The sequence below is a fragment of the Salmo salar genome, chromosome ssa13 (assembly GCF_905237065.1).
Source record: "Salmo salar chromosome ssa13, Ssal_v3.1, whole genome shotgun sequence".
Lineage (NCBI taxonomy): Eukaryota > Metazoa > Chordata > Actinopteri > Salmoniformes > Salmonidae > Salmo > Salmo salar.
In genome coordinates this window covers 100456475-100484336 of record NC_059454.1, presented here as the reverse complement: position 1 = coordinate 100484336, position 27862 = coordinate 100456475, and the positions used below count along the sequence as shown (strand labels likewise).

General features: G+C 42.6%; 1 protein-coding gene across 5 annotated transcripts; it reads right to left on the bottom strand.

Annotated features, from left to right (window-relative positions):
- Positions 1-709: 709 nt before the first annotated feature.
- On the bottom strand, positions 710-27862 carry LOC106568385 (LIM/homeobox protein Lhx6). 5 transcript variants are annotated; one of them, XR_001320275.2, is made up of 9 exons: positions 27323-27861; positions 26520-26594; positions 26020-26202; positions 24429-24550; positions 9146-9366; positions 3873-3973; positions 3477-3572; positions 3109-3278; positions 710-1871 (listed from the first exon to the last, which is right to left on the bottom strand). XR_001320275.2 is itself a non-coding variant. In XM_014138690.2 (9 exons), exons 1-9 carry the CDS (start codon positions 27398-27400, stop codon positions 1789-1791), a joined length of 1134 nt encoding a protein of 377 aa, XP_013994165.1. In that variant the 5' UTR covers positions 27401-27860; the 3' UTR covers positions 710-1788. The 5 variants fall into 5 exon arrangements, 3 of the variants coding, with proteins under 3 accessions (XP_013994165.1, XP_013994164.1, XP_013994163.1); XM_014138690.2 differs by having other exon boundaries at positions 3124-3298; positions 27323-27860; XM_014138689.2 differs by having other exon boundaries at positions 3109-3298; positions 9146-9363; positions 27323-27859.

Here is a 27862-nt window from a genome sequence, read left to right as displayed (position 1 = left end):
TAAGTTGGGTGAATTTTGGCCAATTCCTCCTGACAGAGCTGGTGAAACTGAGTCAGGTTTGTAGGCCTCCTTGCTCGCACACGCTTTTTCAGTTCTGCCCACAAATTTTCTATAGGATGGAGGTAAGGGCTTTGTGATGGCCACTCCAATACCTTGACTTTGCTGTCCTTAAGCCATTTTGTCACAACTTTTGAAGTATGCTTGGGGTCATTGTCCATTTGGAAGACCCATTTGTGACCAAGCTTTAACATCCTGACTGATGTCTTGAGATGTTGCTTCAATATATCCACATAATTTTCTTTCCTCATGATGCCATCTATTTTGTAAAGTGCACCAGTCCCTCCTGCAGCAAAGCACCCCCACAACATGATGCTGCCACCCCCAGTGCTTCACGGTTGGGATGGTGTTCTTCGGCTTGCAAGGCTCCCCATTTTTCTTCCAAACATATACTTGCGTACTATTGTTTGTACAGATTAACGTGGTACTTTCAGGCGTTTGGAAATTGCTCCCAAGGATGAACCAGACTTGTGGAGGTCTACAATTTTTTTTCTGAGGTCTTGGCTGATTTCTTTTGATTTTCCCATGATGTCAAGCAAAGAGGCACTGAGTATGAAAGTAGGCCTTGAAATACATCCACAGGTACACCTCCAACTGACTCAAATGATGTCAATTAGCCTATCAGAAGCTTCTAAAGCCATGACATCATTTTCTGGAATTTTCCAAGCTGTTTAAAGGCACAGTCAGCTTAGTGTATGTAAACTTCTGACCCACTGGAATTGTGTTACAGTGAAACAATCTGTCTGCAAACAATTGTTGGTAAAATGACTTGTGTCATGCACAATTAGATATCATAACTGACTTTACAAAAGTATAGTTTGTTAACAAGACATTTGTGGAGTGGTTGAAAAACAAGTTTTAATGACTCCAACCTAAGTTTATGTAAACTTCAGAGTTCGACTGTATATTGATGTTGGGCTGGTGCTGGAGAAAATGAATATGTAGTTTCATTTTTTTTTTTACATTTCCCTTTAACGAAGAGCTGATTACCTGATGATTTCATACAACATCAATACTAACAACTGTGATTTAAAAATTCGTATTCGTTTTTAGTTCGTAGCAGATTCCACACCAAAACTATCAGTTATTTTGCATTCCTTCATGGTATCATCACAGAGCGAAAGGGGAGGTTTCTTACCTCAGTGTCTCTTGCCCAGCCCACAAGCCCAAACCCTTGCTGTTTTTTTCTCCTCATGAGTAAATCTGACAGCACACATGAGGCTGTATTCCTGTTAGCCTGGTCCCATCACTCCCTTCAGAGGATGGAGAGAAGAGTCCTTTCAGTCCATTTCTGCACGCACAGAGAGCTCATAGTCGTGTTGAATGTGTCTTGACAGTGAATAAGTCCCAGTTAGCAAAAGGAAGGGCTCATGTCCTCCATGACAACAATAGGTGGGATATATAATCATGATCCTGTTCATAGAAAAAGAGTTCTCTGTCTGTCTGTCTGTCTGTCTGTCTGTCTGTCTGTCTGTCTGTCTGTCTGTCTCTCTGTCTCTCTGTCTCTCTGTCTCTCTGTCTCTCTGTCTCTCTGTCTCTCTGTCTCTCTCTGCCTCGGTCTCTCTCTGCCTCGGTCTCTCTCTGCCTCGGTCTCTCAGGCATCTTGAATCTTGATCCTCTCCGTAAGTCATCATGTTTGACCTCTCGGGTCGAGTCGGCGAACGGAGGTTGCTGATGGGAGGTCAGGGTTCATGGGTCAGAGGTCAGGGGTGTAGCGGCAGCATCCGTTAGTTAGCGGCTGAGGGGTAGCTGGGACAGCGACATTGCTTGATGGGGGTTCAGGCTCTGTGTCGCTAGAACAGAGAACGGGTGGCCTGGTGGAATAGAAGAGAGGGACACACTTAAAATATCAAGATGGAGGAGCAGTAGAGGGACATACTTAAAATATCAAGATGGAGGGGCAGTAGAGAGGACATACTTAAAATATCAAGATGGAGGAGCAGTAGAGGGACACACTTAAAATATCAAGATGGAGGAGCAGTTGAGGGACATACTTAAAATATCAAGATGGAGGAGCAGTTGAGGGACATACTTAAAATATCAAGATGGAGGAGCAGTTGAGGGACATACTTAAAATATCAAGATGGAGGAGCAGTAGAGGGACACACTTAAAATATCAAGATGGAGGAGCAGTAGAGGGACATACTTAAAATATCAAGATGGAGGGGCAGTTGAGGGACACACTTAAAATATCAAGATGGAGGAGCAGTAGAGGGACATAGTTAAAATATCAAGATGGAGGAGCAGTAGAGGGACATAGTTAAAATATCAAGATGGAGGAGCAGTTGAGGGACATACTTAAAATATCAAGATGGAGGAGCAGTAGAGGGACACACTTAAAATATCAAGATGGAGGAGCAGTAGAGGGACATAGTTAAAATATCAAGATGGAGGAGCAGTAGAGGGACATACTTAAAATATCAAGATGGAGGAGCAGTAGAGGGACACACTTAAAATATCAAGATGGAGGAGCAGTAGAGGGACATAGTTAAAATATCAAGATGGAGGAGCAGTTGAGGGACACACTTAAAATATCAAGATGGAGGAGCAGTAGAGGGACACACTTAAAATATCAAGATGGAGGAGCAGTAGAGGGACATAGTTAAAATATCAAGATGGAGGAGCAGTAGAGGGACATAGTTAAAATATCAAGATGGAGGAGCAGTAGAGGGACATAGTTAAAATATCAAGATGGAGGAGCAGTAGAGGGACATAGTTAAAATATCAAGATGGAGGAGCAGTAGAGGGACATACTGAAGCACAGTATTTGTTTTATTGTTAGCGCTCGAGTGAGATTTCCAATGTGTTCATTACAAATGCAAATAAACAGAAAACTTGAACTATTGACACAGCGAAACACGGTCAATAGTTAAAGTCTTAGAAAAAAGGGTTCCAAAAGGGTTATTAGGCTGTTGAAATCCCTCCTCTGTATCTCTCTGTATGTCTTCATCATTATCATTTTATTTTCTAACAGTGGAGACGTAAGGATGAAAGGACTGAAAAGACAGCCAGAAGATGAGGGCTTTGTGATGATGTAGTAGACAGACTAACCTATGTAACACTCACTGTCGATGTATCCGTGCAGGGCCACCATGCGCGCCCTCTCAGAACTTCCAAAGGGGGAGTAATGCAGGTCGTCAGGCAGCGAGGGGGGCATCCGGGACTGGGGATGGCCTTGTGGGGGTCCGCTGTGCTGGGGGGTATGCTTTTTGTGTCTTGCTCTGCAGTTTTGAAACCAAACCTATGAAAATGCAATGTTACCAGCCGTGATGTATCTGCAGCTATATTCTCAATGTTTTAGGATCATTAGTCATGCATTAACTATGCCATCTAGCATACGCTGTTATCCAAAGCAACTCACAATTGCTTTACAGTGCAATCGCTAGCATTGCTTTGAGACGGAGAAAACAGACAGTCACCTGTATGACTCTCCTGCTTAGACCCGTCATGTCCGCCAATTTCTGCAGGGTCTGTGCATCAGGGTTGTTGTCCTGTGAAAACTGAGTCTGCATCACCTGGGAATTATAACAGAGTTTTAGAAATGTATGACCTCAGTCTCAGTTATTTTTATTCTATATTAGCAAATTGTTAAGTATCAGCTTCCATTTTTCATATTACTGCAGAGATAAACAACAGCGAGCCCATTGGAATGAATGAGACACCAAAACACATCTGACAATGTAACCAACAACGACCATTAGAAAGTTAATAAGATAGTGAAATCACTTTGTGAAGTCATGGTCATTCACTATTGACTTATTATTAGAAAGAGAAATGAAGAGACAGGGACATGAGCGTCCCTCTCTGTGACTAACCTGCAGCTGCTCAGCAGTGAAGGAGGTGCGTGCTCTCTTGGCAGGCTTGGGTTGGCTGTCCTGCTCTGACGGCACTGCCCCCTCCAGAGTGATGCCACTACCTGAGACACCACGGCACAGAGAGGGGGAGAATGAGAGGATGAAACATAGAAAGAAAGAGACCAACAGAAAGGGACATGAGGCAAAAGCCATATTTAAAACCAGTGTTAACAGGGTTATATAGAGTGTTATAAAACGACATACAGTTGAAGTCGGAAGTTTACATACACCTTAGCCAAATACATTTAAACTCAGTTTTTCACAATTCCTGACATTTAATCCTAGTAAATATTCCATGTCTTAGGTCAGTTAGGATCACACCTTTATTTTAAGAATGTGAAATGTCAGAATAAAAGTAGAGAGAATGATTTATTTCAGCTTTTATTTCTTTCATCACATTCCCAGTAGGTCAGAAGTTTACATACACTCAATTAGTATTTGGTAGCATTGCCTTTAAATTGTTTAACTTGGATCAAATGTTTCGGGTAGCCTTCCACAAGCTTCCCACAATAAGTTGGGTGAATTTTGGCCCATTCCTCCTGACAGAGCTGGTGTAACTGAGTCAGGTTTGTAGGCCTCCTTGCTCGCACACGCTTTTTCAGTTCTGCCCACAAATTTTCTATAGGATGGAGGTAAGGGCTTTGTGATGGCCACTCCAATACCTTGACTTTGTTGTCCTTAAGCCATTTTGTCACAACAAAATGCTTGGGGTCGTTGTCCAATTGGAAGACCCATTTGCGACCAAGCTTTAACATCCTGACTGATGTCTTGAGATGTTGCTTCAATATATCCACATCATTTTCCTACCTCATGATGCCATCTATTTTGTGAAGTGCACCAGTCCCTCCTGCAGCAAAGAACCCCCACAACATGATGCTGCCACCCCAGTGCGTCACGGTTGGGATGGTGTTCTTCGGCTTGCAAGCCTCCCCCTTTTTCCTCCAAACATAACAATGGTCATTATGTCCAAACAGTTCTATTTTTGTTTCATCAGACCAGAGGACATTTCTCCAAAAAGTATGATCTTTGTCCCCATGTACAGTTGCAAACCGTAGTCTGGCTTTTTTATGGCGGTTTTGGAGCAGTGGCTTCTTCCTTGCTTAGCGGCCTTTCAGGTTATGTCGATATAGGACTCATTTTACAGTGGATATAGATACTTTTGTACCTGTTTCCTCCAGTATCTTCACAAGGTCCTTTGCTGTTGTTCTAGGATTGAGTTGCACTTTTCGCACCAAAGTACGTTGATCTCTAGGAGACAGAACGCGTCTCCTTCCTGAGCAGAATGACGACTGCGTGATCCCATGGAGTTTATACTTGAGTACTATTGTTTAATAGATGAACGTGGTATCTTCAGGTGTTTGGAAATTGCTCCCAAGGATGAACCAGATTTGTGGAGGTCTACAATCTTTTTTCTGAGGTCTTGGCTGATTTCTTTTGATTTTCCCATGATGTCAAGCAAAGAACACTGAGTTTGAAGGTAGGCCTTGAAATACATCCACAGGTACACCTAGAATTGACTCAAATGATGTCAATTACCCTATCAGAAGCTTCTAAAGCCATGACATCATTTTCTGGAATTTTCCAAGCTGTTTAAAGGCACAGTCAGCTTAGTGTATGTAAACTTCTGACCGACTGGAATTGGGATACAGTGAATTATAAGTGAAATAATCTTTCTGTAAAAAATTGTTGGAAAAATGACTTGTGTTATGCACAATGTAGATGTCCTAACCAACTTAGCTTAGTTTCAGTATAGTTTGTTAACAATACATTTGTGGAGTGGTTGAAAAACTAGTTTTAATGACACACTCTTAAAGGGAGTGCTCCTAATCTCAGTTTGTTACCTGTATAAAAGAACCTGTCCACAGAAGCAATCAATCAATCAGATTCCAAACTCTCCACCATGGCCAAGACCAAACAGCTCTCCAAGGATGTCAGGGACAAGATTGTAGACCTACACAAGGCTGGAATGGGCTACAAGACCATCGCCAAGCAGCTTGGTGAGAAGGTGACAACAGTTGGTGTGATTATTCGCAAATGGAAGAAACACAAAATAACTGTCAATCTCCCTCGGCCTGGGGCTCCAAGCAAGATCTCACCTCGTGGAGTTTCAATGATCATGAGAACGGTGAGGAATCAGCCCAGAACTACACGGGAGGATCTTGTCAATGATCTCAAGGCAGCTGGGACCATAGTCACCAAGAAAACAATTGGTAACACACTACGCCGTGAAGGACTGAAATCCTGCAGCGCCCGCAAGGTCCCCCTGCTCAAGAAAGCACATATACACGCCCGTCTGAAGTTTGCCAATGAACATCTGAATGATTCAGAGCACAACTGGGTGAAAGTGTTGTGGTCAGATGAGACCAAAATGGAGCTCTTTGGCATTAACTCAACTCGCCGTGTTTGGAGGAGGAGGAATGCTGCCTATGACCCCAAGAACACCATACCCATCGTCAAACATGGAGGTGGAAACATTATGCTTTGGGGGTGTTTTTCTGCTAAGGAAACAGGACAACTTCACCGCATCAAAGTGACGATGGACGGGGCCATGTACCGTCAAATCTTGGGTGAGAACCTCCTTCCCTCAGCCAGGGCATTGAAAAGGGGTCGTGGATGGGTATTCCAGCATGACAATGACCCAAAACACACGGCCAAGGCAACAAAGGAGTGGCACAAGAAGAAGCACATTAGGGTCCTGGAGTGGCCTAGCCAGTCTCCAGACCTTAATCCCATAGAAAATCTGTGGAGGGAGCTTAAGGTTCGAGTTGCCAAACGTCAGCCTCGAAACCTTAATGACTTGGAGAAAATCCCTCCTGAGATGTGTGCAAACCTGGTGGCCGACTACAAGAAACGTCTGACCTCTGTGATTGCCAACAAGGGTTTTGCCACCAAGTACTAAGTCATGTTTTGCAGAGGGGTCAAATACTTATTTCCCTCATTAAAATGCAAATCAATTTATAACATTTTTGACATGAGTTTTTCAGGAATTTTTTTCTTGTTATTCTGTCTCTCACTGTTCAAATAAACCTACCATTAAAATTATAGACTGATCATTTCTTTGTCAGTGGGCAACTGTACAAAATCAGCAGGGGATCAAATACTTTTTTCCCTCACTGTATCTCTATACACATATATACAGTGCATTCGGAAAATATTCAGACCTCTTGACTTTTTCCACATTTTGTTACATTACAGCCTTATTGTAACATTTATTCATTGTTTTTTCCCCCATCATCAATCTACACACAATACCCTATAATGACAAAGCAAAAACAGGTTTTAGACATTTTTGCAAATATATAAAGAAAATAAATATTACATTTACATAAGTATTCAGACCCTTTACTCAGTAAGTTGTTGAAGCACCTTTGGCAGCGATTACAGCCTCAAGTCTTCTTGGGACACACCTGTATTTGGGGAGTTTCCCATTCTTCTCTGCATATCTTCTCAAGCTCTGCCAGGTTGGATGGGGAGCGTTGCTGCACAGCTATTTTCAGGTCTCACCAGAGATGTTCGATTGGGTTCAAGTACAGGCTCTGGCTGGGCCACTCAAGGACAGTCAGAGACTTGGCCCCGAAGCCACTCCTGTGTTGTCTTGGCTGTGTGCTTAGGGTTGTTGTCCTGTTGGAACGTGAACCTTAGTCTGAGTTCCTGAGCACTCTGGAGCAGGTTTTCATCAAGGGTCTCTCTGTACTTTGTCCATTAATCTTTCCCTTGATTCTGACAAGTCTCCCAGTCCCTGCTGCTGAAAAACATCCCCACAGCATGATGCTGCAACCTCCATGCTTCACCTTAGGGATGGTGCCAGGTTTCCTCCGGACGTAATGCTTGGCATTCAGGCCAAAGAGTTCAATCTCGGTTTCTTCAGACCAGAGAATCTTGTTTCTCGTGGCCTGAGAGTCCTTTAGGTGCCTTTTGGCAAACTCCAAGCAGGCTGTCATGTGCCTTTTACTGAGGAGTGGCTTCTGTCTGGCCACTCTACCAAAAATACCTGATTGGTGGAGTGCTGTGGAGATGGTTGTCCTTCTGAAAGGTTCTCCCATCTCCACAGAGGAACTCTGTCAGAGTGACCATTGGTTGCCGTTTTTGGTTGCCAGCTCTAGGAAGAGTCTTGGTGGTTCCAAACTTCTTCCATTTAAGAATGATGGTGGCCACTGTGTTCTTGGGGACCCTCAATGCTTCAGAAATATTTTGGTACCATTCCCCAGATCTGTGCCTCCACACAATCCTGTCTCGGAGCTCTACGGACAATTCCTTCGACCTCATGGCTTGGTTTTTGCTTTGACATGCACTGTCAACTGTAGGGCCTTACAGGTGTGTGCCTTTCCAAATCATGTCCAATCAATTGAATTTACCACAGGTGGACTCCAATCAAGTTGTAGAAACATCTCAAGGATGATCAATGGAAACAAGATGCACCCGAGCACAATTTTGAGTCTCATAGCAAAGAGTCTGAATACTTATGTAAATAAGGTATTTCTGTTTTTAAACATTTGCAAACATTTCTGAAAACCTGTTTTCGCTTTGCCATTATGGGGTATTGTGTGTAGATTGATGAGGGGAAAAAAACATTTAATCCATTTCAGAACAAGGCTGTAATGTAACAGCATGTGGGAAAGGGAAGGGATCTGAATACTTTCTGAATGCACTGAGTATCCAAAACATTAAGAACATCACAGACTGACCAGGTGAATCCAGGTGAAAGCTATGATCCCTTATTGATGGCACTTGCTAAATCCACTTCAATCATTGTGGATGAAAGGGAGGAGACAGGTTAAAGGAGGATTTTTAAGCCTTGAGAACACTGAGACATGGATTGTGTATGTGTGCCATTCGGAGGGTGAATGGGCAAGACAACAGATTTAAGTGCCTTTGAACGGGTTATGGTAGTAGGTGCAATTCAAGAACTGCAACGCTGCTGGGTTTTCACTCTCAACAGTTCCCTGTGTGTATCACCACTCAAAGAACATCCTGTCAACTTGACACAACTGTGGGAAGCATTGGAGTCAACTTGGACCAGCATCCCTGTGGAATGCTTTCAACACCATGTAGAGTCTATGCACTGATGAATTGAGGCTGTTCTGAGGACAAAAAGGGGTGCAACTCAATATTAGGGAGGTGTTCCCAATGTTTTGTACACTCAGGTGTGTGTGTGTGTGTGTGTGTGTGTGTGTGTGTGTGTGTGTGTGTATATATATATATACACACGACTAGGTAAAAGAGTGCCCAATCACCATTCTCGGCAGCCCGTTTGAGGTTCTCCACCATGGTGTCGTAGTGGATCCTGCAGAGCACCTTCTCCTCCACCAGGCCAAACTCCTCCCCCGTGGACAGCTGCCTCTTGCAGGAGAAGCAGGCGAAGCACGCCAAGTGGTAGGTGTTGCCCTTGGCCCGACGCACCCAGTCGCTGGCATATATCTGGCGTCCACACCGGTCACACTTTGTACCGAACCTACTGTGTGTGTGTGTGTGAGAGAGAGAGAGAGAGAGAGAGAGAGAGAGAGAGAGAGAGAGAGAGAGAGAGAGAGAGAGAGAGAGAGAGAGAGAGAGAGAGAGAGAGAGAGAGAGAGAGAGAGAGAGAGAGAGAGGCTGTGGCATTAATACTCTGCTAAGGACAAAAAACCTACAGAAAAAACAGTCAAAGTGCAGTCAGAAGTTATTAAATATGCCAACTTTATGTACAGAATATGACAACGCTTATAGGTGAATTGAACTAGTGAAATCCATGCATTTAAATGGATGCACAATGTTAAAAGCAACATTCTGACTGAATACCATCAGGCTTGATTGAGTGAGCTGTTTTGTCTTGTAGTAATGTGTTGCCTGCCTGTATTTCCTTAAACCTTTACATTAACAATACATCTCATTTAAAAATAAATATATTTTAGAAATATTTTTTGAGGTCAATAGATACCCAACATAACAACAGGAGGGGTTGTGTTCGACACAGCCACTCATATAGAGCCTGTTTTCATTCCTGATTTCATAACAACAGGAGGGGTTGTGTTCGACACAGCCACTCATATAGAGCCTGTTTTCATTCCTGATTTCATAACAACAGGAGGGGTTGTGTTCGACACAGCCACTCATATAGAGCCTGTTTTCATTCCTGATTTCATAACAACAGGAGGGGTTGTGTTCGACACAGCCACTCATATAGAGCCTGTTTTCATTCCTGATTTCATAACAACAGGAGGGGTTGTGTTCGACACAGCCACTCATATAGAGCCTGTTTTCATTCCTGATTTCATAACAACAGGAGGGGTTGTGTTCGACACAGCCACTCATATAGAGCCTGTTTTCATTCCTGATTTCATAACAACAGGAGGGGTTGTGTTCGACACAGCCACTCATATAGAGCCTGTTTTCATTCCTGATTTCATAACAACAGGAGGGGTTGTGTTCGACACAGCCACTCATATAGAGCCTGTTTTCATTCCTGATTTCATAACAACAGGAGGGGTTGTGTTCGACACAGCCACTCATATAGAGCCTGTTTTCATTCCTGATTTCATAACAACAGGAGGGGTTGTGTTCGACACAGCCACTCATATAGAGCCTGTTTTCATTCCTGATTTCATAACAACAGGAGGGGTTGTGTTCGACACAGCCACTCATATAGAGCCTGTTTTCATTCCTGATTTCATAACAACAGGAGGGGTTGTGTTCGACACAGCCACTCATATAGAGCCTGTTTTCATTCCTGATTTCATAACAACAGGAGGGGTTGTGTTCGACACAGCCACTCATATAGAGCCTGTTTTCATTCCTGATTTCATAACAACAGGAGGGGTTGTGTTCGACACAGCCACTCATATAGAGCCTGTTTTCATTCCTGATTTCATAACAACAGGAGGGGTTGTGTTCGACACAGCCACTCATATAGAGCCTGTTTTCATTCCTGATTTCATAACAACAGGAGGGGTTGTGTTCGACACAGCCACTCATATAGAGCCTGTTTTCATTCCTGATTTCATAACAACAGGAGGGGTTGTGTTCGACACAGCCACTCATATAGAGCCTGTTTTCATTCCTGATTTCATAACAACAGGAGGGGTTGTGTTCGACACAGCCACTCATATAGAGCCTGTTTTCATTCCTGATTTCATAACAACAGGAGGGGTTGTGTTCGACACAGCCACTCATATAGAGCCTGTTTTCATTCCTGATTTCATAACAACAGGAGGGGTTGTGTTCGACACAGCCACTCATATAGAGCCTGTTTTCATTCCTGATTTCATAACAACAGGAGGGGTTGTGTTCGACACAGCCACTCATATAGAGCCTGTTTTCATTCCTGATTTCATAACAACAGGAGGGGTTGTGTTCGACACAGCCACTCATATAGAGCCTGTTTTCATTCCTGATTTCATAACAACAGGAGGGGTTGTGTTCGACACAGCCACTCATATAGAGCCTGTTTTCATTCCTGATTTCATAACAACAGGAGGGGTTGTGTTCGACACAGCCACTCATATAGAGCCTGTTTTCATTCCTGATTTCATAACAACAGGAGGGGTTGTGTTCGACACAGCCACTCATATAGAGCCTGTTTTCATTCCTGATTTCATAACAACAGGAGGGGTTGTGTTCGACACAGCCACTCATATAGAGCCTGTTTTCATTCCTGATTTCATAACAACAGGAGGGGGTTGTGTTCGACACAGCCACTCATATAGAGCCTGTTTTCATTCCTGATTTCATAACAACAGGAGGGGTTGTGTTCGACACAGCCACTCATATAGAGCCTGTTTTCATTCCTGATTTCATAACAACAGGAGGGGTTGTGTTCGACACAGCCACTCATATAGAGCCTGTTTTCATTCCTGATTTCATAACAACAGGAGGGGTTGTGTTCGACACAGCCACTCATATAGAGCCTGTTTTCATTCCTGATTTCATAACAACAGGAGGGGTTGTGTTCGACACAGCCACTCATATAGAGCCTGTTTTCATTCCTGATTTCATAACAACAGGAGGGGGTTGTGTTCGACACAGCCACTCATATAGAGCCTGTTTTCATTCCTGATTTCATAACAACAGGAGGGGTTGTGTTCGACACAGCCACTCATATAGAGCCTGTTTTCATTCCTGATTTCATAACAACAGGAGGGGTTGTGTTCGACACAGCCACTCATATAGAGCCTGTTTTCATTCCTGATTTCATAACAACAGGAGGGGTTGTGTTCGACACAGCCACTCATATAGAGCCTGTTTTCATTCCTGATTTCATAACAACAGGAGGGGGTTGTGTTCGACACAGCCACTCATATAGAGCCTGTTTTCATTCCTGATTTCATAACAACAGGAGGGGTTGTGTTCGACACAGCCACTCATATAGAGCCTGTTTTCATTCCTGATTTCATAACAACAGGAGGGGTTGTGTTCGACACAGCCACTCATATAGAGCCTGTTTTCATTCCTGATTTCATAACAACAGGAGGGGTTGTGTTCGACACAGCCACTCATATAGAACCTGTTTTCATTCCTGATTTCTGTAACGTTAATATTGACATAAGCTCAGAACCACTTGTTTTTTCAAGCAAGGTTCTGTTTTATCGATTGCTGTTCTGAACAATGGACAGTTCATTACCTGGCAAATGAATATGCAGCTTAAAAGTTATTTATTTTTGAAATAAATACATATTTACAATAGGCTTATATCTAAAAAAAATACATACAGACTAATGATATATACACTACCATTCAAAAGTTTGGGGTCACTTAGAAATGTCCTTGTTTTTGAAAGAAAAGCAAATTTTTTGTCCATTAAAATAACATCAAATTGAACAGAAATACAGTGTAGACATTGTTAATGCTGTAAATGACTATTGTAGCTGGAAACCCCTTTGCAATTATGTTAGCACAGCTGAAAACTGTTGTTCTGATTGAAGAAGCAATAAAACTGGCCTTCTTTAGACTAGTTGAGTATCTGGAGCATCAACATTCGTGGGTTCGATTACAGGCTCAAAATGGGCACAGGAAGATTGGAAAAAAGTGTTGTGGACAGACTATTCTAAGTTTGAGGTGTTCGGATCACAAAGAAGAACATTTGTGAGATGCAGAAAAAATGAAAAGATTCTGGAGGAGTGCTTGACGCCAACTGTCAAGCATGGTGGAGGCAATGGGATGGTCTGGGGGTGCTTTGGTGGTGGTAAAGTGGGAGATTTGTATAGGGTAAAAGGGATCTTGAAGAAGGAAGGCTATCACTCCATTTTGCAACGCCATGCCATACCCTGTGGACAGAGCTTAATTGGAGCCAATTTCCTCCTACAACAGGACAATGACCCAAAGCACAGCTCCAAACTATGCAAGAACTATTTAGGGAAGAAGCAGTCAGCTGGTATTCTGTCTATAATGGAGTGGCCAGGAACCTATTGAGCTGTTGTGGGAGCAGCTTGACTGTATGGTACGTAAGAAGTGCCCATCAAGCCAATCCAACTTGAGGGAGATGCTTCAGGAAGCATGGGGTGAAATCTTATCAGATCACCTCAACAAATTGACAACTAGAATGCCAAAGGTCTGCAAGGCTGTAATTGCTGCAAATGGAGGATTCTTTGACGAAAGCAAAGTTCGAAGGACACAATTATTATTTAAATTAAAAATCCTTATTTATAAACTTGTCAATGTCTTGACTATATTTCCTATTCATTTTGCAACTGATTTCATGTATGTTTTCATGGAAAACAAGGACATTTCTAAGTGACCCCACACATATACTACTGTTCAAAAGTTTGGGGTCACTTAGAAATGTTCTTGTTTTCCATGAAAACATACATGAAATCACTATTATTTTAATAGCAGGACACTGTAAAGTCCATTATCCCTATGAAGAGTATGAATTAGGCTGTTTGAGAAGGTTTGAATCCTAAGCAACCTGCCTAAAAGTACAAGTACAATAGACCAACATAGCTACTGTAGTAGGTCAAAGCTGTGTGCTGGAAATCCTTGGTAGAGCATGGGTGAAGTATGTATTGTGGTGCTCATATGAATTTCCTTTCTTTACAATGTAAAAAGGGGCACATATGACAATCTAAAGTACAATAAACAATAAAAGAGGGTATTGAGAGATCAGGCGTTAGTTTATTTGAATTGGCAGACAGACAGAGAAGGGCTGTAGTAATGACCAATCATCAATCATAGCCAACCAGGCAGGCAGCAGCAGACTGATTTCGCAGCAGGCAGCATCTCCCAAAAGTGTTCTTCGGCTGTCTCCATAGGCCAACCCTTTTTGAATCCAGGTAGAACCCTTTTGGGTTCAATGTTGAATCCAAAAGAGTTTTACCTAGAACCAAAAGGGTTCTACCTGCAACCAAAAAGGGTTCTTCAAAGGCTTCTCCTATAGGGACACCTGAAGAGTCCTTTAAGGTTCTAGATGGCACCTTTTTTTTCTAGGTGCATACGGTTCTGTCCCAAATGGCCCCCCTGGTCAAAAGTAGTGTACTATATAGGGAATAGGGTGCTATTTGGAATTCGACCTATCCCAGTTACAGGATGATACCATGGAGATGAATTAGTTGTAATGAGCTTGGCTTCCAAGCTCTACTGGCTCCAGTGCAGAGAGAGAAGTAGTCTGGGCTTTGTCCACTAAGAAATGACATGACGAGGTTAAGAGAGGGTCTGAGACTGACTCTACAGACCTGCCTGGCTGGCTTTCAAGATGTCTCAGCCTTTTCCCAGGGAAAGAATGGTGTTCAACTCTGACAAACCTAAATGAATAAGCTATAGTAGCGTGCACACACACACACACACACACACACACACACACACACACACACACACACACACACACACACACACACACACACACACACACACACACACACACACACACACACACCTCCCTTCCCTGATCACTTAAAATGCTTGGTACTCTGTAGCTCATGCATCTCCAGTTTACAGATATTGCTGATAATGGACACAACTAAAGTGGATACAACTCATTACGCACAAATACACACAGCATGCTTTCAAAAGCCTCTGTGAAACCATTCCAAAGTGTATTGGGTAATTTAAACTGACTATCTATGGCCCTCTTTGATGACAATACAGTGTGTTGAGTAGAGGACAGAGGAACAAAACTGTAATCTAACATGACAGCGTGTCTGTCTCAGACTCTATGACACAACACAGAGGAGTGTGTGTGTGTGTGTGTGTGTGTGTGTGTGTGTGTGTGTGTGTGTGTGTGCATATCATCGTCTTTCTTCTTCTACACCAGCTTTGTATTTAATTATTCCTTTGTACCAAAAACCTGGTGTTTATACTGTTTACACTACCGTTCCAGAATTTGGGGTCACTTAGAAATGTCCTTGTTTTTGAAAGAAAAGCACATTTTTTGTCCATTAAAATAACATCAGAAATACAGTGTAGACATTGTTAATGTTGTAAATGACTATTGTAGCTGGAAACGGTTGATTTTTAATGGTATTATCTACATAGGCGTACAGAGGCCCATTATCAGCAACCATCACTCTAATGATCAATTAGCCTTTTAGAATGATAAACTTGGATTAGCTAACACAACGTGCCATTGGAACACAAGAGTGATGGTTGCTGATTATTGGCCTCTGTACGCCTATGTAGATATTCCATAAAAATTCCATAAAAAAATCAGCTGTTTCCAGCTACAATAGTCATTTACCAACATTAACAATGTTTACACTGATCAATTTGATGTTATTTTAATGGACAAAAAATGTGCTTTTCTTTCAAAAACAAGGACATTTCTAAGTGACCCCAAACTTTTGAACGGTAGTTTATGTAAATCTTCCAGTCCGTATTATCTTCAGGAGGAAAATCTTCTTCAGAAGGTCCCAGCTTTCCTCTCAGCCCTTCTCTCAGCCCTTCTCTCAGCCCTCCTCTCAGCCATCCTCCCAGCCCTCCTCTCAGCCCTCCTCTCAGCCCTCCTCTCAGCCCTCCTCTCAGCCCTCCTCTCAGCCCTCCTCTCAGCCATCCTCCCAGCCCTCCTCCCAGCCCTCCTCTCAGCCCTCCTCTCAGCCCTCCTCTCAGCCCTCCTCTCAGCCCTCCTCTCAGCCCTCCTCTCAGCCCTTCTTTCAGCCCTCCTCTCAGCCCTCCTACCAGCCATCCTCTCAGCCCTCGTCTCACCCCTAAACGTTTTGTGGATACATTTCGGTATGCTCTGGGAATTCTGTAATCTGGGGTAGATCGTCCCTGAGAGAGCTATGTTTGATTGTGCTTTTCATGGAGGGAGGTAGCTAGGTCATTGAGAGGCCTATACTGTTGAGCATGATTAGAGGGTATATTCATCTGCAAGATTATTTCACATAAACATATTATTGAGCATGGGAAAAAGTCTTATTAAATGTCCATGTTTTTTCTTCAGCAGATACCCTACTATCAAAGCATAGACTCTTCAATGCATTACAACAACACTCTCTGTTTGTAGTCACCAGGACCAGTCTAAAATGAACATTTCAATCACAGAAGGTTGATGGCACCTTAATTGGGGAGAACAGGCTTGTGGTAATGACTGGAGCAGAATCAGTGGAATGTATATATATATATATATACACACACACATACTGAACAAAAATATAAACGCAACATGCAACAATTTCAAATATTTTACTAAGTTACAGTTCATTTAAAGAAATCAGTCTATTTAAATAAATTCATTAGGTCCTAATCTATGGATTTCACATGACTGGGAATACAGATATGCATCTGTTGGTCACAGATACCTTTAAAAATAGGTAGGGGCGTGGATCAGGAAACCAGTCAGTATCTGGTGTGACCACCATTTCCCTCATGCAGCGCGACACATCTCCTTAACATAGAGTGGATCAGGCTGTTGATTGTGGCCTGTGGAATGTTGTCCCACTCCTCTTCAATGGCTGTGCGAAGTTGCTGGAAATTGGTGGGAACTGGAACACGTTGTCGTACACGTCGAGCCAGAGGATCCCAAACATGCTCAATGGGTGACATGTCTAGTGAGTATGCAGGCAATGGAAGAACTTGGACATTCTCAGACTCCAGTAATTATGTACAGATCCTTGCAACATGGGGCCGTGCATTTGTAACCGGTGTGAAATGGCTAGCTAGTTAGCTAATAGCGTTTCAATCGGTGACATCTGTCACGTTCTGACCTGTAAAGGTGTTATTTGTTAGTGTTTAGTTTGGTCAGGACGTGGCAGGGGGTATTTGTTTTATGTGGTTCATGGTGGTTGTGTGTATGTGTCCATGTAGAGAGGGGTATTTGATTTATTAGTCCAGGGTTTTGGTTATTGTTCTATGTTAGTTTATTTCTATGTTCTGTCTAGTCATTTGTATTTCTATGTTTAGTTAATTGGTGTTGGGGCCTTCAGTTGGAGGCAGCTGTCTATCGTTGCCTCTGATTGAAGGTCCTATAATTAGGGGTGTGTTTGTATTGTGGGTAGTTGTATTCTGTTTTGTGCTTGTCACCTGACAGAACTGTTAGTGTCGTTTCTGTTAATTGTATACGTGTTTATTTTGTTTCTCCTTCTTATATATCAAAAAGAGAAGATGAGTATACACTTCCCTGTTGCGTCTTGGTCCTCCACACACGACACGCGTTACAACATCACTCGCTCTGAGACCTTAAAGTAGTTGTATCCCTTGCTCTGTCGTGGGGCTTTTGTGGAGTGATGGGTAACAATGCTTCGTGGGAGGCAGTTGTTGATGTGTTCAGAGAGTCCTTAGTTCGAGCCCAGGTTGGGGCGAGGAGAGGGACGGAAGCAATACTTTTACACATTATCATGCCGAAACATGAGGTGATGGCAGCGGATGAATGGCACTACAATGGGCCTCAGGTTCTCGTCACGGTATCTCTGTGCATTCAAATTGCCATCGATAAAATGCAATTATGTCCATTGTCCGTATCTTATGTCTGCCCATACCATAACCCCACCGCCAGCATTGGGCACTCTGCTCACAACGTTGACATCAGCAAACCGCCTGCCCACACGACTCCATACACGCTGTCTGCCATCTGCCCGGTACAATTGAAACCGGGTTTAATCCGTGAAGAGCACACTTCTCCAGTGTACCAGTGGCCATCGAAGGTGAGCATTTTCCCACTGAAGTCGATTACAACGCTGAACTGCAGTCAGGTCAAGTCCATGGTGAGGAAGACGAGCACGCAGATGACCTTCCTTGAGATGGTTACTGACGGTTGTGCAAACCCACAGTTTCATCAGCTGTCCAGGTGGCTGGTCTTAGACTATCCCGCAGGTGAAGAAGCCGGATGTGGAGGTCCTGGGCTGGCTGGTTACACGTGGTCTGCAGTTGTGAGGCCGGCTGTAAATACTGCCAAATTCTCTAAAACAAAGTTGGAGGCGGCTTATGGTAGAGAAATTAACATTAAATTCTCTGGCAACAGCTCTGGTAGACATTCCTGCCGTCAGCATACAAATTGCCTGCTCCCTCAAAACTTAAGACATCTGTGAAATTGTGTTGTGTGACAAAACTGCAGATTTTATTGTCCTCAGCACAAGGTGCACCTGTGTAATGATCTTTGATAGGGCCAGAATATCAAATACCAGAATAAATGATCTAATGATTCTGTCTTTTCGCAGCAAAATCTGCAGAGCTGCAATTGTTGTTTGCCCCATATATATAACATTCTGTTGGTGGCAAGAATTTTGTTTCATAATTAAAATAGAAAAAGTGTTGTTTTAGTGTATCACTTCATACACCATTGTTGCCATGGAATGGGTACATCGAAAGTGTCACTGTGTTCACTTACCTCCCTGACTTCTCCTGCCATTCAATCTGACATCGCTAGTCTCTCGTTCCTCTAACTAGGTCTGGTAACACTCATGGCTTGCTCCTCTCGGTTTCTAGGCAGACCTCATCAGGGCCTGGCAGGAAGAGGGCGGGCAGCGGGGCGGGCTGATGAGGAGGGTTGGATACATACGGCAGCTTGCCCCTCACACACACTGTCGCCTCTAACCCCCATGCTCGCCGCTGCCTCCCCTGCAACACGGCAGCGCAGACGGCCACTCAGGTTACCATGTCAGCATCCCAGGGTGCCCCTGATTAGCGGTGCTTTGCAACTTCCTGTGTGGCCTGCGGCTCGCAAACTGCTCACGGCTTGCAGGCTGGCTGGCTGTTTTTCTGTTTCGGGGCCTGGTTAAAAGAGAGGGTTTAGGTACTACAGCGTGTGCTCTGTCCTGTACCCCCTCCACCCCCTGCTCACTCCTACCACCCCCCCCCCAGGCAGAGTAAACCCACACTGATTTCCTGCTATTACGCCCCATTACAGAAGCTGTCAGTCCAGAGCCAGATGAGAGACTGACACAAACGATAAATATCTCCTTGTTTTTCTGTCCAGGGCCAGAATGTAAGGATGAGGCCCTCGGGTCTGGTTTGCTCTGGTCCTCTCAGAACTCACACCAGTCATCAATCTTTTCTATAGCAGGTTGGTTGGTTGCTGGTTCAAACCAGTAAGGTTGAGGGGATTCAATCAACCCACTGTGAATACACCTGACCAATCAATGGCTACGATCCTCGTACACAAACCAACCCCACATTCGGGGATGCTTTTGGTCCCAACCGCAATAGTCTCTTGTGAAAGCTGATTTGGTTCTGGGTGCCGAGATTACAACCAGAACAATGACATACCTCACTGGTATTGTACGGCCTTGAACCATGTCACATTTCACAATATAAAATCCTGAATTTCATATTTCTTATAATCCTCCCACTGTAGGGAATAGAAGAGGTTTGAGGCTAAAGGGGGAATGGGGCCTTATGATGTCATGGGGAACAGGGCCTTATGATGTCATGGGGAACGAGGCCTTATGATGTCATGGGGAATGGGGCCTTATGATGTCATGGGGAATGGGGCCTTATGATGTCATGGGTCACGTAGAACATTATTATTGTGTAGCACAAACAACACCTCAATGATTGACAGCTGGACAAGAGTAAATAAACAAAGGTCTACATAAGCAGGTTCCTATGGCGCACACGCACGCATGCATGCACGCACACACACACACACACACAGTACCTGATGTGGATCAGAACCACATACATTTTCCCCTTAGTGCCTGTTTGAACGGGAGGCCCAGAGACACATAGTGAGTGTGTGTGTGTGTCTGTGTTTGCGTGCGCGCACATGTGTGTGGTGTGTGGGTCAGTGTCTGTGGAGTGTGTGTGTGCGTGCGTGTGTGTGTCAGTATATGTGCGAGCATGCATGTGTGTGGAGTGTGACAGGAATCCCGTTCAGAAACACGTTGACCTGGGCTATGCTGGGCGCTAGGCTGGGGGCTTTAATTGCGGGTGATTATAAACCTCAGACCAGTGGCTCTGTATAAGGTTACCATTAGCAAAACACCAGGCAGACCCAACTCACCACTCTGAGCTGCTGAACCCTTACAGCATAAACCTCCCCACCCCAGGACACACACACCTCCAACAAGGCCTACTCCCTTCACCTTTCCCTGACACACACACACACACACACACACCTTTTTCTGCAGGGTCCGTTGCCATCCTCTGAGGGATGGGAGCAGAGCAGGCAGATGCCAATGTGCCCCTGACTATGGTTCTGCCTGTCGGGCTAAACTGTTCACACACACACTGATATGCCAACGTGTCCACTGACTGTGGCTAAACTGATCCCTAGCCTCAACATTAGTACCAGGCTCCCTCTCAGGCTAGGAACCATTAAAGTCCTTTCACCATGTCCACAATAATACATTAGCCAGCCAATCACATTCTGCCTCTAGTTATGTTCCCAACATGCCACCATACTCTGTGGCTGTCTCTCAAATGGAACCCTATTCCTCTATATAGTACACTACTTTAGACCAGGGCCTATAGTGCTCTGGTCAAAAGTAGTGCACTATATAGGGAATAGGGCTCTGGTCAAAAGTAGTGCACTATATACAGAATAGTGCTCTGGTCAAAAGTAGTGCACTACATAGGGAATAGTGCTCTGGTCTAAAGTAGTGCACTATATAAGGAATAGTGTGCCATTTGGGACACAGTTCTTGCATCAGTCTCCAGGAAAAGTGTATCTGTATGATGTGGAATTATTCCGGAGGAAAATGAATCCAACTAGAATGGACCCGTTTACAGCGTTAATAAGGGGAATTATCAAGGAAAATGGGTTGCATTGTGTTCAGTGTTGGACTACTCTTTCCAACAGCAGATGGTCCTATCTCTTACAATAATATCATTTTAAAAACTTGGCTACAGTTCTCTTCAACTGCTTTTTTGTTAAAGCTTTTGAATATCTTTTTGAACACCATAAAACGAAGCCGGCTGTCACGTGATTGGCCACTACGTATGAAGGACAAATGCTGGACGTTCTGTGAGTAGTATTGTATTCAGTGGTGCTGGACGTTCTGTGAGTAGTATTGTATTCAGTGGTGCTGGACGTTCTGTGAGTAGTATTGTATTCAGTGGTGCTGGACGTTCTGTGAGTAGTATTGTATTCAGTGGTGCTGGACGTTCTGTGAGTAGTATTGTATTCAGTGGTGCTGGACGTTCTGTGAGTAGTATTGTATTCAGTGGTGCTGGACGTTCTGTGAGTAGTATTGTATTCAGTGGTGCTGGACGTTCTGTGAGTAGTATTGTATTCAGTGGTGCTGGACGTTCTGTGAGTAGTATTGTATTCAGTGGTGCTGGACGTTCTGTGAGTAGTATTGTATTCAGTGGTGCTGGACGTTCTGTGAGTAGTATTGTATTCAGTGGTGGACTCCTTTTTCATACAACAGATGGTTGTTTTTCTGAAAATATTCAACTTTACCAGATAAAGGTAGCAACAACAAAAATGTATCTGGAAAAGTTGTCATTAATCGGAACAAATATGTAAATGTGAATATTTCAACACATAGGTAATTAATTATGGATCATGTTAATTTGTTGGTGATGTGGACACCAAGGAACTTGAAGCTCTCATCCTGCTCCACTACAGCCCCATTGATGTGCCTTTTACTGAGGAGTGTCTTCTGTCTGCCCACTCTACAATAAAGGCCTGATTGGTGGAGTGCTGCAGAGATGGTTGTCCTTCTGGAAGGTTCTCCCATCTCTACAGTGGAACTCTGGAGCTCTGTCAGAGTGACCATTGGGTTGTTGGTCACCACCCTGACCAAGGCCCTTCTCCCCCGATTGCTCAGTTTGGCTGGGCGGCCAGCTTTAGGAAGAGTCTTGGTGGTTTCAAACTTCTTCCATTTAAGAATGATGGAGGCCACTGTGTTCTTGGGGACCTTCAATGCTGAAGAAAGGTTTTAGTACTCTTCCCCAGATCTGTGCGTAAACACAATCCTGTCTCAGAGCTCTACGGACAATTCCTTTGACCTCATGGCTTGGTTTTTGCTCTGACATGCACTGTCAACTGTGGGACCTTATATAGACAAGAGTGTGCCTTTCCAAATCATGTCCAATCAATTGCATTTACTACAGGTGGACTCCAATCAAGTTGTAGAAAATCTCAAGGATGATCAATGGAAACAGGATGCACCTGAGCTCAATGTTGAGTCTCATAGCAAAGGGTCTGAATACGTACGTAAATAAGGTATTTCTGTTTTTTATTTTGAATACATTTGCTCAAATGTCTAAAAGCCTGTTTTTGCTTTGCCATTATGGGGTATTGTGTGTAGATTGATGAGGAAAATGTTTTATTTCATCAATTTTAGAATAAGGCTGTAATGTAACAAAATGTGGAAAAAGACAAGGGGTCGGAATACTTTCTGAATGCACTGTAAGCTCATGTTTACAATCCCTGGATGTATTCTTCATGATGTTAATCTGTTAAAAAATTCCAGTAACACATTCTCGGTTGACATTGACTTCTGTTAGTTCTGTAGTTTAAGGCTTGATGTTGATTTGATAGCTGCTCTACATGCCTGCATGCTGTGGCACAACACAAGTCTTGTTGGTGTTCAATTCTCAATAGCTACACTGTGCTACAGCCAGACTCTGTGAGGGGCTTAGATGAAACATCTTGTGACGCGTCACTTCACATTATTAGACTAACGCTGAAAATAAACCTTGGCAGCTTCCATTGATGCCCTGTGTTGAGTACTCTGCAATCATACATACAACATGAGACTTGACTTCTTAGGTTTAGCCGAGGACTGTTATTCTCATGCTGCAGTGCATGTATGTATGTATTAGACCTTTGTAAATATTATGTAAAATGTGTTATATGAATGAAGCTGGTCAAATTTAGCATATCATCAAAAATATCACAGCATTTAAAGCAATGAAAACAATTATGTTTTTACATATTGTATGTGTGTCAATTAATGTGGTAAAATATGAAACTGAACAAATAGCATTGAAAGCAGTGATGAATGGTGTTATTGTGTGTAGAAACTGCAGAACGGGTGTATGACAGCATGCTATAAGACAGTGGTTCCCCATCTTTCAGTTACTGTACCACCAACTGAATTTTGCTCTGCCCATTGTACCCCCCTCATGTGCATTTTACCAGTAGGCCTAAGTACTGCCTGTGGATAGACCAAGTACCCCCAGGGGTCCTAGTACCTCTGGTTGGGAACCACTGCCATAAGAAAATAGACAAATAAATGGTAGTCTTCCAGGTAGCAGCAAATAGAATCATTATAATTTACTGTGAATAGTTTATTGTCTTTTGTTACAATTAGACAATCTCACAAAATCATTGATTTGTCTGGATTTCTATTTGGTCATAACTCATACATGTTATGAGTTATAATGTTAATCTATTTACTGGCCTTTATTGGCCCAAAGACACTAACAAGAGATTAGGTAACAATCGAATAACAGATCGTATCCTATATTACAATCAGATGAATCAGTTGATCTCACTTTCCTTTTTAAATCAAAAGACTAGCTGAGCTGACGATTCATGGACTATACATTCAAAACAATAACAATTTGTTCTTAACTGACTTGCCTAGTTAAATAAAGGTTCAATCAAAAATAATAATATATTGGCGTACAATCACTTGATTTAAAACGCGTAAACCTATACAAATTAAGTCGTGGTTTAATAATAGTGTCTTAGCATCATTATTATTGATGATGCATCGGTGTTGTTTTTGATAGGTCTATTACTTCAAAATAATATTAGGCATTTTGCAATTGTCTTGTTGTTGTTGTTTTATAAATTGTATGATTTAATATATTTTAAATTCCAAACTGTAAGGTAAAGAAGTAGTCTGCATTGATGTAATTTTCATCTTGAGAATGCATGTAGGCCTCTATATCCCAGCGATGTATAATTCCTTCAAAACTCATCTCACTGCACCCCTGCATATTTTAAGCCTATATAATCAGAATCAAAATGATTTTGTAACACCTCAATATTTAGGCCAACGGTGTAGCCTCAACAATGGTACTCGTAAATCTTAGCCATAGTTAACTCCAACCCCTATTGTGTTCAAGCTTTTGTATACCTTTTTAAACATTGACCCATCAATGAGACAACCCGCATCTCACGTGAGTGCATGGCCACACGTTAAGGAGTCAGGTGTTCATTTGGCAGACAGCCGCAAACCTCAATAATATTTTGAAAACAAAGTCAAAAACTTACCCTACCTGAAATAATCCATTTTACAGAAGATCTCTTTGTTTTTGATGTAACAGCTGTTGTGTTGACGCAACGACGTCCGGCAGACAGAACACTCCAGACACCTCACGTGCCAGATCAAGTTATTCACCTGCAAAACAAAACAGTGGTAAAAACAAAAAAACGCTGAAATAATTATAATTATAACAATAGTAACAATAACAATAACACATTAATATTCTGTTGGTATCTATCCAGTATCCAAACTACCCGTTTCATAATATTTCTCAAATATTATGCCATGGATTTGCATTTAAAAAAATGAATCCAATTGTAGCCAATAATAACACAATAAACAAGAGTAAAATAACATATATTCATTTAGGCTGTTCTCCCCTTTGCAATGAATGAATTTTGTTCCCGTAAAAAACATCCATATTTGATTTGGTATTTTGGTGGTGCTACAAAAACAGTATGATTTTTCTGATGTTTCCCTCTGTCCGGTAACCTTTAATTCGATATTTGATTCCACATATCATAGGCCAACCGGCCATTTGACTTCAGCTAGATTGTGCACACATAGGCTACATGCAGACTATGCGAAATGGTTGACTATTGTTTGATTTTACTATTGCCGTTCAAGTTAAAATAATTCCTAAAACGTATATTCTGTTGAAGGATAATTCAGATGTAATAAATAATACAATATCTTATAATTGTGCTTTTTCCCGATGTTTGTCCCTGTACTAAGTTAAGTTAAATATCAGCACTATGTTATTCAAAAATGATTCTATACTTCGTTCTCCGTGTAAGAAAATGGGCAATGTTCAAAATAAAGGAGTATGACCTTGGAGCACTAGGTCTAGAATAGATGATTTAACAGACAATCAAGTTACAGCGAGCTTTGGTGGAGAGTGGACCATTTGGTCTGTTTACCTTTATGATAGGCTAATATTATAGGCTAATATTACGACAAAAATCACATGCATCAAATATCATTTTGCTTTAGGTTTTCTGAGTATTTTTTTTTAGAGAAGCAAGCAGACATGTTTATATAATTGAAAGATAAATCTCCTAGAAAATAACCTATTTCAAGATTAATATGGTTGATGCATTTAATCCCGTCGATTCCTGATAAGATCATTTCCACATGCCTCGTTTCCATATATAGACAAATTGAGACAGATAGCGGACTAAATGATCTTCGTAGTTTAGTAACACACTTCCTGCATCTCTGCAAAACACACCCAGGCAGTTGTTTTGACTTGGAAGCACGCGAGGGCACGCAAGGCTGGGAGGTCTTGATGTGAAATACTGGTCCATAGATCTAGGCTACTGTCCTCTCCTATTAGAATATCATTGTATGTCCAAACTGGTTCTTCACAAACCCCTCATTATTTTTGCTTATCATATTTTGGAGTATGCTTTTTTAAATATTCATATTTAAACATTGTCCTACGGAAGATAATGTGGCCAACATGGATGTAGACTATCGCTTGTGCAAAATACATCAAACATATTTGAAAGTTGTGAAAAAAAAAAAAATAACGCTAAAAGGTTTTTTAGATCTGTTTACATTTGCACACACTCTCGCATAGGCAAAAACTCACGCACTCCCACCTTGAGAAGATATCTGTCCAGGATCTCCAAACCGCAGCTCGCGCAGACGTTCTTCCGGGTGGACAGCACCGAGGAGGCGGTGGAGGTAGGCGAGCAGATAGACGGAGTAGAGGGGGGACTCGGGGAGGAGCGCGTGTCCTCTCTCTCCATGTTCGATCGGTGGGATTCTCCGTCAGAGTGAGACTGCACGATAAACAACACAATAATAAGGACATGGATAGGTTGTAAACACATCTGGACCATCACATTTAAAATATTCCAGCCTATAGGCTGCCTTCATGACCCGAGACATGTTTAGCCTAAGCATCTTGAGGCTTGCTATCAGGGTCACCAAAAACGGACATAGGCCACATGCTTTATGGTTTATATAATACTTTACAGGCAGTTGGACAATAAGCAATAATAACATGCCAATTTGCGCAACGCAATAAAACGCTTTGCTCCAGATGCCATAATAATAACAGAATTGCAGAAATTGAAAATAAGGAATAACTTCTTACCATGACGCGTTCGTGTTCGGCTTCCACACAGCGCGACGCACCCGGTGCACTCTGCTGCATTCCTGGAGAAATGACCTACAAGACAAGGTTTAACAGCAAGAAAGACGTCAACTCGCGGCTAAAGTTCCTTCCATCTCCAGCCATGAAATCACTGAGAGACATTGCAGCCCTGCAGCTATATAAAGCGTCCAGACAATAATCCCGATTTTAACTGTTGTAGGCTATTTTGGGCCCTGCAACAAAAGCCCCAGTTTTAATGAAGCTATTTCACTTAACCCATGGCTCTTAAAGGAATCGTATTTTCCTCGCAATCCAGAGAAACGAAAAAAAAACGACCTGCAATTACAAATAGCTTGAAATGCTCATGATAAGAGGGACCCCGAAGTGTCAATTTCAACTGTCAATCAGAAAAGGCAACGGGCCACCCAAATAATTGCAAATTTGATTTGTAATGGCAGTAATTAAAATCTAATTCTTCTCTGGCGAATTGGCATGTTGGAGAGGGTGGACTGCAAATCACACTATTCATAATAGACGCGAGTGCCTATTCCTTGCGCAGCTGATCTTTCTACACAACCAGTGATTCTTGACACCACTTTAAGACACAAAAACAGTTGCAGTTAAGAAAGCAACATGATGACAGCAGACAGAAGATTAGCAATAAGATCCCAGTGTAGTCTATACAATATCAACGAACAATGTGTGGTTAACCAGAAAGCAATCGCGCATCTTCTAATGCGTTTTATTACCATATATATTTACACACAGAGTATCATTGTATAGCCTAGTTTTCGTCACATTACCTGTTTTGCGGGAATTCCTTCGGATAAAAACTGATCTCCCTCTGGTAGAGGGGCCAAGACCTCATTTTTCCAATACATGAAAGCACTTGGTATTCTGATATAGCTTAAAGTAGGTTGCGTTCGCTTCCCAAGCTCAGCGCTTGAACTGATTTCACTTTCATGCAAAAAAGTTGAGCGTCAATGGTATCATCCGTGCCATAGATCTTCGGTGTTAATACAGTTCTATTTTGCACCCACAGCGTGTTTTCCTTCTACACAACGGCCTCCCAGCACACACGCGATATAAAGCATAAGACGTTATTCTAGCCCGGACGGACGGGCAAGTGGAGATTGCTCTTCAGAACGCGTTATTTAGAACACGTAGTAAAATTATTCCTTCCTCTTTGTTTTCCTCCGTTAGGGATGGACTTGCTGTCTACAGGAAGTGGATGGGTTGGCAGGTTTGCGCCAGATCTGCAAGAACGCGAGACAACTAGAGCAAGGCAGGGTACCGTCTCTCCAAGCGCAACTCATCTGAAGTGAAAGTTTAGTTGCGCCCCT